Source organism: Eimeria mitis, genomic scaffold (assembly GCF_000499745.2).
Source record: "Eimeria mitis Houghton genomic scaffold, Emh_scaff1033, whole genome shotgun sequence".
Taxonomy (NCBI): Eukaryota; Apicomplexa; class Conoidasida; order Eucoccidiorida; family Eimeriidae; genus Eimeria; species Eimeria mitis.
In genome coordinates this window covers 1,843-11,501 of record NW_013567206.1, presented here as the reverse complement: position 1 = coordinate 11,501, position 9,659 = coordinate 1,843, and the positions used below count along the sequence as shown (strand labels likewise).

Here is a 9,659-nt window from a genome sequence, read left to right as displayed (position 1 = left end):
GGGCTCCTGCTGCTGCTTTCCAACCTTTATAGATGAAGGAGGCTTGGGTTTGGCTTTTGTAGGTCTGGGCCCCTTCGATTGAATTTGGGTTTTACTTTTATCTGTCTCTGTATCACTATCTGTATCCTGTTTTTGTTTAGTTGCATCGTCAGAAACAGAAGAATCCTTCGCTTTCTGTTCTTTTTCTTCTCTCTCTGCTGATGCAGCTTTCTTGTGAGACCCCTTCGCCTCCTCAATCTCTGAGCCGCTGCTGTCTTCATCGCTGCTGCTGCTGCTGGAGCGGCTGCTGGTGAGCGGAGAGTGTGCGTCGCCATCATCCTGTGTTGCATGGGGGGGCGGTGGTTCTGTTGACTTGCCCGGCCCCGATGATGCCTCGCTCTCCTTCTCAGTTCTTTCTCCTTTATCCCCCTCCTCTGCAGCAGCTGGTGCCTTTGCTTCCTCTGCTGCTGACTGGGGCTGCATCCAGGACGCCGCGTCGCCTATCAGACCCCAGCCGAAGACGCCTGGAGCTGCAGCAGCAGGAGCTGTCGATGCAGGCTGCTCGGTTGAAGCTTCGGGCTCTTCTGACTCTGCTGTTTCCCCTGCAGGCTCTACATCGGCTGAAATATCAGACTGAGCAGCAACAGAAGAAGCGTCGTCAGCACTTGGCTGACCCACCAGTTGTCCCCACAGGCTCCACCCCGATGCTTGCTGNCCACTGCTTGTTGCAGATTCAATCGAAGACAGATGAAGCGGCTCTGTTACGCTCTCGTTGTCAGAGCTGGTTGCTGAGCTGACGCTCCCACTCGCCTCTTCCGCCCCTCCTGGTGTCTGTGTAGCTCCAGCCAGCTGCCCCCAGATATTCCATGCGGAGGAACTCGAGCTCGCCTCTGGCTCTTCTTGTGCTGGGGTTTCGTTGCTTTCATCAGAAGCCTGCTGCTGGGGGTCTGTGTCTGGCTGGGTAGAGGAAGGGTCCCCCTGCGCCTCCTCCGCCGGGGCCTCGGGCTTCTCCTCGGCGCCTGAGAAGAACCACATTTGAGTATATGGTGCCTACAGCTGTGTTGAGAAGCGGGAGAATCAAATGCTTTCTGTAAGAGTCCAATGGTCCTCCTATGGAGAGAATTCATAAACAGCTGTACCGAAATGGATCCCCGGCCTGCGATCCCACAGCCTTCCTTCAGTGCACCACATGGACTCAGTCGAAATAACAAAATAATTACAAGTTCAAATAAATTCGGGGAAATAGAAGCTTCTGCTGGAGGACAATACGGGGGAGGGAGGGCCTCGACGGCTCGAGGTGGGCTCTTGGGGGCTTTTCAGCCCTTTAGGTGTTACCGTCAGAATGCATTCAAGAAAAATTCTCTGAAATTCAAAGATATAAGCTGCCTATACACCTGAAGACACACATGCACGACGCGATCGACTCGTTGGACGAGGAGTGTTTCTGTAAGGTTTCTTCCCGTCGTCAGGCGCCCGGGTTTGTATGGGGTATATAGGGCTCTTCTGCCGCTAAAACTATCAATTCAATCAACTGAAATCCTTTTAAAGAGGTGTGATCCTCTAGAAGCCCCTAGAATGCTCCGGAGACGAACAAACAGCCGCCTACCGATCCGCCTACAGCCGCCTGACCGCTGCAGCAGCAGCAGCAGTAGTCGGCCTACGTGAGGGGCCCTGTTGCTAGTGTATTTTATATTTGTTTGAGTTTATAGAGGCAACCAATACATTTTTGCTTTCATTTACTCATCGTATTTGGCGGTAGTAAATAACATAACCATTAACTCCTTCAGCATTCCAGTCCCCCAGGATAGCTGGACATCGAGCCCTAGCTCGACGTCCCTTTGCCCTTCTTTGTCCTGCTACAAAACCAATGAAATAGACTTCTTTCATTCCCAGAATTTAAATATTTTTGTCACCTAACTCGCTCGTTATAGTCTATACCTTAAGCCCCTAGAGGAATCAGCATCCTGTGAACCTACCGTGGCTACTGTAAGCGCTTCTTACCCGTCGTTCAACTTGCAGCCACAGAGCTGTCTGTGCTTGCATTCTACTTTTTGAATATACAAAGTAAAAGCTCTGGTGAATATCAATACTCAGGCAATCCCCCAGACACCCGGGCTTACAATCAAAACCAACGAACAAAAAGCAGTGAGTATCGGGACAGCCAAAATATCTCCATCTAAGCCTTCACTTAACGGTAAAGTTGTTGTGAGTTCAGTACGTGAAGCCGAGCCACGTCGGCAAGCAGTTTTGTCACGCCGCTTGACAACGTGACTCGTCATCCAACTACCGTGTGTAGGGTATAGATCCCCTCCGATGTCTGCATGTTTGATCAGCACTAAACGTCGCAACTAGTCGGGAGGCTTCACTCTTTCTGCCTTAGCTGCTTTCGAGTTTTGTTGGTCTCCTTATGGAACAAAAAGATAAGTTGTGCAACACAAAGTCCACAGAATGTTCAACGGTGACGCGGATGTTTCTTCTGAAGTATAAATGCATTTAGGTTAGGGAAAGTGGCAACAATTCAACAAGCTGTTGTGCGTTCTCCCCCTTAGCCTGGTTTAAATCAAAGGTATTCAGACACCATTCGCATTAAAAACCAGTATAGAGAGACAAGCTAGAGAGCAGAAGCAACTGACGGACCCATCAGATTATTGGCTTGATACGTGAAATTCAAGTCACCTACACAACTGCATCTTTCGACTGTTCAATATGGAGCATCGCGTAGCATTTAGTGCTAGGGATGGAAAGATTCGCCAGCAGGGGGGAAGCAGCAAGGCTCAGGGTGTGCCATGCAAACCTGCTGAAGTAGCATCGCGCCGCCACGGCCGAACTGAGTGAAATATTTCGCCGTGCTGCTCCCTTCCAGTAACAGACAGCGGACGAAATTCGGCATCCCATTCGTTCCAGATGCACTGCCATGCCCACGCGTCCACCAAATATATAAGTCAAATGTGTGTTTCTCTACCAACCAAACACGGTAAATATGCCTGGTTTATGAGCTGAGCATACTAAACTGTACATTTCTGTACCATTGACGATCTCATTGTCAGCCGCCCTCACTTGCGCCAAACCCTTCTCGGCTTGCCGACGGACCCTTGGTGTTTTCAAAGCTTCATAAGGAGCCCCAGAAGAGTCCAGAAATGGCGCCTGAGAGATCTTATACTGTTCCTATGCGTTTTGAAGGGGAAAAATACGGGTTATCCAGGAATTTCCAAGGCTCCATCCTCTTGTTGTGACTGTAAGGGTGTATCTCGCATCAATATGCAGGCGCGCGAAAACCCTCCGGCATTTGGGCATTTGGGAGAAGATCCTTATTGGTGCTTGCACACCTGCTGTGGAGAGACTTTTCTCCCGCGTAGTGCCATCGTGAGTAGAAATGGAAAGACAGTGCGTAGGATAGGATCTTCCCCAGATTCACTTGCGTTCTCCTTTAGTTTCACGGCGTGTCAACCACAGCGTATAACGGTTGCTGTCTGGCCTTAGTCGCGGACAGAAGTGAGCTGCAATGTAAGTAATGACTTAAACTAAGACTTTCGCAGCAGCAGCTTGCCTTCTTCCTCTTCCTCAGGCTTCGTGGGCGTTGAAGTCAGGGCGTGGGTGTTGCTGGGAGGAGGCATCCTGAAATGGGGCTGGAGCACGCGTCGCTGCGGCTGGTGAAGCAAGCTAGCCTCACCCGTGCAGACAAGAAAGCTTCAGTCACTGTGTGCTTTACCTCTGAATACACTTGTATAAAGTTTGCATTTGCATGAACGCAACCTACAAAGGCTAAAGGAAGGCTCCTGTGCTAGCTGCAGGCAGATCCTGCTACATTTGCCTCCACCTCGGACGAAAAGCCCATCCCTGAGTGTGCAGATGTATCGATTGAAGATAGGATGTTTGGTACATTATCTGCAGTTGCCGGTGGTGCTGTCGCCGTTGCTGCTGCTCTGCCTCCCGCTGCTCCTTCTCCTGCGTGTGCTGCTCCCGCGCCGAAATACTGGCGCTTGGTCATAGGAGTCGATATATAGTGGGTGATAAGACATCTAGAAGGCCCCACCGGCAGCCAGTCGGAGTAGCTGAGCCACTCCTTCCGCTGTAACTGTGCTCGAGCAGGGAATAAAATGAGCGTGTTTGCTAAACCGATCCACAACGACACAGATGCTATCGTGGCCTCTAACTGGGGTTAAGCTTACTATGAAATCTATTGAGATGTCCTTCCAGATCCTTTTGGGTATTGGAGGGCTTTGCAGGAGTCCGGGTGTGCAGGTGTTCCGCGGCTTTTGTTGCTGGAAGCTGGGAGAAGACGGGACATATTCCTCGACTGGGAGGCGTATCTCAGGCGACCAGCAGGACCTGGCAACACGCTCTGCCGTTGTACTGACCCCATCATGACAGGGTAAAGCGTGATCATGCATTTTGCACAAAACTTACGAAGCGAAGCTGGAACGTACAACCGGCGAACTCCACGCTTCGTTTGGGAACAACAGGCAATCGCCATCAATGTTGGGGTGCTTGAACCGTCTCCCATGGTTGAGGTTAGCTAGGAGCGCAGCCTCATGAGTATCTAAGGAATAAGAAGAACGCAATTTGGAGATAAAACGTGAATCATCACAGAGACGCGCAGTCGCGGAGCATTGTGCCCGATCTGTAAGACGTCTGGAGGGTGCGTCCGCGACCGTATTGGTGATACGCTTGATGCAGCTGACAGTGAAGTCGTGCTGCGTGCCCCCGAACAACTCTTTCGGCATCATACTCTTGAAAGCTCTTTGTCAGGTGTGTCAGGGATTTATGATCGGTTTGGACGGGAAAGTGCCTACCATATAGGTAGTATCCACACCTCTTTACACCGCATCAGGCCGCGTAGACCGTCTTCTCAGGAACCGGATACTTTCGCTCCCTCTGTAGAACGGTGTGAGTAGCAAGCAGCTATTTGCTGCTTTTCCGAGCCGTTAGCCTGCTGAGAGAGCATAACCCCGACTACAGTGTCGCTGGCATTGGTCGTGAGGAGAAAGGGTCTGTCAGGATCAGGGAGCGTGAGTACGGGGGATGAAGTCGGGTGGTCGATGAGGCGCCGGGCGGGTCCATCCTCATTCACCGTCCAGATGAACTCGCTGTCCTTCTTAAGAAGGTCAATTAGAGAAGCAGCAATGCGAGTGAATCCAGGAATGAAATTGCGGCAGTATGAGACGAGCCAGAGGAATTTCTGTGCTTCCGTTCGCGTGTGGTCAGCGATCGACCACCTCTGAATCGCCTCGACCTTAGTTGGACCTGGTTCAGCCCCTGCTGCAGGAACACGAAATCCAAAAATATTGATGGTTGTGGGTGAAGGGGAGGGACGCCATCTTGTGCCTCTCTTCCGGGTGAATCGGGATTTGCAGAAAAATGCCTCAGCGACGACAAATGCTGAGTATACTGCTGAACCCTGTAAATGGTCAAGGAATTCGTCGATCCGGCGAATTGGAAACTTCTGTTTCACCGTGATTTTGTTGGGAGGCTTGAACTCGACGCAAATGCGCCACCTGCCTTCCCATTTCTTCGCCAACACGGGATTGTGCCCAAAGGCGCTAGTTGACGGCCGAACCTTTATAAGTTCTTCCACCTGTAGCACAATTTCCTCTTCAAGATCTGAGAAGTGCCTGTACCTTGGGACGAAGCTCGGGGCTGAGCCGGGAATGAGTTCGATGGGGTGCACTGAGCGTCCAGCGGGTGGCCTGCCCACCGGTAGCGCTTTCCTATTGAGCGCATCTGAGAACTCTTCCTTCAATTTTTCTCACTTATGGCGTTCCTCGTGCGTTAAATGGATCGAATCCCCCAAGACTTCCGTCCTTACCAGACCCTCACGACGGAGTGCATGCGTATATCCTTCGTTTCCTTCAGTGGCTCTGCACTGCATAGGACCCTTGTAGTGCACAGCGGCCCTTGCTTTTATTACGTATGTTCTCTAAGCTATTCTGACTAAGCCCACACTCTGCATCTAGCTACCTAAACACATGATTCTCGCTGAATCCACTATTAAACGCCTTAAATAACCAAAACACATTGGAGTTCATATTATATGTCCCCAAAGGAAAGTCCAGAATAAAAGAACTGCCTCTGACCCCCGCGCAGGGTCAGTGCCAGAGTGAGAGCGTCAGCGTCACACCCAGCCCCAAGCCGGTGCCGGCTGGTGAGCACTCTGATCCTATTATGCACCTTTTCTATCTAAAAGTGTCCTACTTCCTGAGATATTCTATAGTGTTTATTCCTCTTCATGATACTAGGCCTCTAGAGGCCACACAAGGGATCCATTGTAGTGCCTGTGCAATACAAGCCTCGTCGCTCCGCCTTGTTTGGGGCACCGTTTCCACTCCTTTGAGCATAGAAGATGCAAATACCGTCGGGAACTCTGAGAGGTGCACACTCGCATCGCTTCCTCGTGGATAGGCCTCTATGTTATCATCAGAGGAACGCATTTGGGTCTTCCACTGGGTCACCGACGGCATGCCTAGGATTATCTCGTGGTGAACTGGTTCAACGTACAAGTCGCTCTCCATATTAATGTACCCCGCCTTGAAACTAAGAAAACTTTTTACGCCCATGGTTCTGCTGATTCTTGCATCCTGTCTCGCATCTCCGAAGGGTAGTCTCAGAGATTCTGCCAGTGAGTAGACCGGTAGGGTGCGCTTGCTGGCTGTGGCTTCCGATATTAGAATCACTTCGCATCCCGTATTGAGTAGGGCTAGTAAGTCCTGAACTCTAATGCATACTTGCACAAGCACTCAATTGACACGCTGTGGATCTGTGGGTGCGGCCGTTATCTCATGTGGCCCTATCACTGCGTTGCACGTTCCGTGGGGGCCCGGGCGTTCCCCCGGTTGTTCTGGTAGTTCCGTTGGCAGCACTGTTCGAGATTTGTCTTCAATTGTTCCCTAGCGTCTTTCATAAACCAGAAATCTCGACAAACGTGAGCCAGTTTATTGCAAAAGAAGCAAGTTCGCCATTCAGAATCACCTTCTTGCTTCCTGGCTGTTGAGTTCACTGTTGTCCGTTACTGCCCTTAGCTCCCTTTTTGGCTGCTCTGGCGCTCACAGCCCCACTATCCATAGACTCCAAATCAGGATCATTCCCATATCCGCTATATTCCTTTTCGGCTAAGGCTGTGGAAGTGGCATTTTCTCTTTTTCTTCTGCGAAAGTACTCCATTATGTCAGCGAGTTCCACAATCTCATCCCTCATTTCCCTGTCCGTAGCCCAGCCGATTACTGATTGCCTCTCTCCGGAGGATAGCCCTGCGATAAACCAATTATAGGGCAGCTCCAGATCTACGAAAATGGCCCTGGCTCAGACATTTTCTCAATGTAAGGCTCTATCGAAAGCTTCCCTTGCTTAGGTTTCCTCAATTCCGCCATGACCTGGTCCCTTCCAGGCCTCCGGATAAGCCGGCAATGCACCGCATCACGGAAGGCCTGCATGGAATTGATGTGCTCCGGAAAGGTGGAGTCATTGGTTAAACGTAGCCACCACCGCCGTTCATCCCCTTCTGGTAAGGACGACGCCAAAGACAATTGGAATTCTTCCGGGGCATTTTGTAGGCGAAGCTATAAGTCTAGGGAACAAAGGAACTCCTCTACGGCCTGTGCGTCCCGGCGCCCGCCATGTCGCGTAGAACGGCACAACCGGAGGCGTTCCTCCTGAATTGTTTTTGGCGAGAATACAATTTCCACCGAACGGGATACCGAAGTAGAGCTGGCTTCTGCTTGATGAGGCCCCAAATTGTGCGTCGACCTCCTTTCTGTGAGCGGATCATAATTAACCTCCATTTAGCTGAAAGGAAACAGCTGAAATTGGAAGAGATCTTGTTTGAGAGAAGGAGTTGGGTATAATTTTATTGTTTCACTTTATTTTTGGTTTCTTTTTCTGCAGAAAAGCTTGAGACCATCCGTGCGGGGATTGGAAACCGTGCCCACACCTGCCCCGATGAACCATGCGGTGCTACGAAGTATAAGGGTTGCCCGCTGGCCTTAATCGCAGACATCAGCGAGCTGTCGTCTAGGTAAAAATTTAAAGTAATAGTTTCCCAAAAGCAGCTGACCTCCTTCCCCGTCCTCAGGCTTCCTTCGCGTTGAGCTCAGGGCCTGGGTATTGCGGGGAGGAGGCAGCCTAAAATGGGGTTGCAGTGCACCTCGCTGCTGCTGGTGAAACAATCAAGCCTCACTTGTGTACACAAGGAAGCTTCAACAAAGCTTCCTTTATTGCATGCTTTACCCCTCAATCCTTTTCTAGAACTTTATCATTTGTTTACACCCCAAAGCCAAGTGAGGGCTGCTGTGCTAACCGAAGGCAGAGCATGCTACACAGCGGCTCAGGCTTCCATAGGTGGTGAGAGAGAGGGGCGGTCCAGCACTGCCTTTTTAAATGTCGCCAGAACAGATAATATCGAGGGCAAGTATCCCCAAGCAGCGTTTGGATGCAATGCACGAACACCTTAGTTAACTATTAAATGCTGACTGTGCCTGAAGTTCGTGCATATATCCATATTTGTTGGCTACTGGAAGCCCACTCATACTCTCAGCTGCATTTACCACTTCCTGCAGAGCCTGGGCCATTGGTTACTTCACAGAAGGCGATGCTGCTGCATCTGCCTTCCCTTCCACCCAAAGAGCACGTATACTCTTCTACAAAGTCGCGCGGGAGCGGCGGGAGCTCAAGGGACCACCAACAATCTCAGTCACTGCGACGAAACTCAAACAAAAGCTAGATGCAGAAGGTCGTAAATAATGGATTTTGGGGCCGGAAAGATTTGAAGCTGCGGGTTTTGCTGAAGACACGAGTGTGGTGAAGACTCACCTCAATCGTGGCAACAATGCCGTGCTCGTTGCTGTGAGAAGAGTGAGGGTTGAATGAACAAGAGAAGTATCTGTGAGTGCTTATTGATGTGCATTGAGTACAACATTGATGAATATATTAAACATTCTTCACGAAGTGATATTTGTATGACTATAGGAAAGGCTGGCATGAGACCTGGTGCAAAAGGTGTTGCAGCATGCTACGCCGTCTCGTCTCCCAGCCTCAAAGACAGCAGTGCCGGCTCTACTGGGGTCGCAGAACAGAAAAATTTCGGAGAAGAAACTGAGAGAAGTAATATACNAGCAGTGCCGGCTCTACTGGGGTCGCAGAACAGAAAAATTTCGGAGAAGAAACTGAGAGAAGTAATATACATTAACCTTTGTTAGTTTTGTTATGTTGATGCATCAGATGATAGCTAATTAATCCCAGCTCGTTATCTTGTGTTGAAAGTTACTGCTGAACGTAGTGTGTCGTCGTTCCTTTCCTTGGGCTTTTGTGCTGTCTCCAGGCGTTCCCGTGCTGCTACAATCCGTATATGGAATTCAGAAGCCACAGGCGTATGGGGTTGGCTTCTAACAGCCAGGGTTAACGTGGGGTCAGACAAGGGCGCTTCAGCGCCAGTCAGAGATGCCGGAGCACCGGGTACTTTCTTGTAAACTCGTTCTGTGCGCCGAAACAATTCAAGCCTCTTTGAAGAATTTTAATAAGCAGAGAGAGTACTGGAGAAATATACTGGTGGTGCGTTCGCCTCTCGGTACCTCGCAGTGCTTGTGTTATGCTCAACCTCAAGCGGCCTCATGAAGCCACGCTAGTATAGTGGCTGACAGAGCTCAGCTCTTTCTCAGTATTTGTCGGATCGATTGGCTGCAATTCCTGGC

At 50.4% G+C, this 9,659-nt stretch overlaps 2 protein-coding genes across 2 annotated transcripts in view; both read right to left on the bottom strand.

Annotated features, from left to right (window-relative positions):
* Nucleotides 1-1,014, bottom strand: part of EMH_0027980 (uncharacterized protein) — a gene marked incomplete at both ends in the record, with an annotated part of 1,911 nt that extends 897 nt beyond the window's left edge. The window contains 2 exon segments of the mRNA XM_013494103.1: nt 3-693; nt 697-1,014. Of these exon segments, the coding sequence (XP_013349557.1) occupies nt 3-693; nt 697-1,014 (1,009 nt within the window).
* A 3,814-nt stretch (nt 1,015-4,828) lies between these two features.
* On the bottom strand, nt 4,829-6,533 carry EMH_0027970 (uncharacterized protein; the record flags this gene model as incomplete). Its single annotated transcript, XM_013494102.1, has 3 exons — nt 4,829-5,666; nt 5,786-5,835; nt 6,231-6,533. The coding sequence occupies 3 exons, from the start codon at nt 6,531-6,533 to the stop codon at nt 4,829-4,831; spliced, it is 1,191 nt and encodes a 396-aa protein (XP_013349556.1).
* Nucleotides 6,534-9,659: the final 3,126 nt, after the last annotated feature.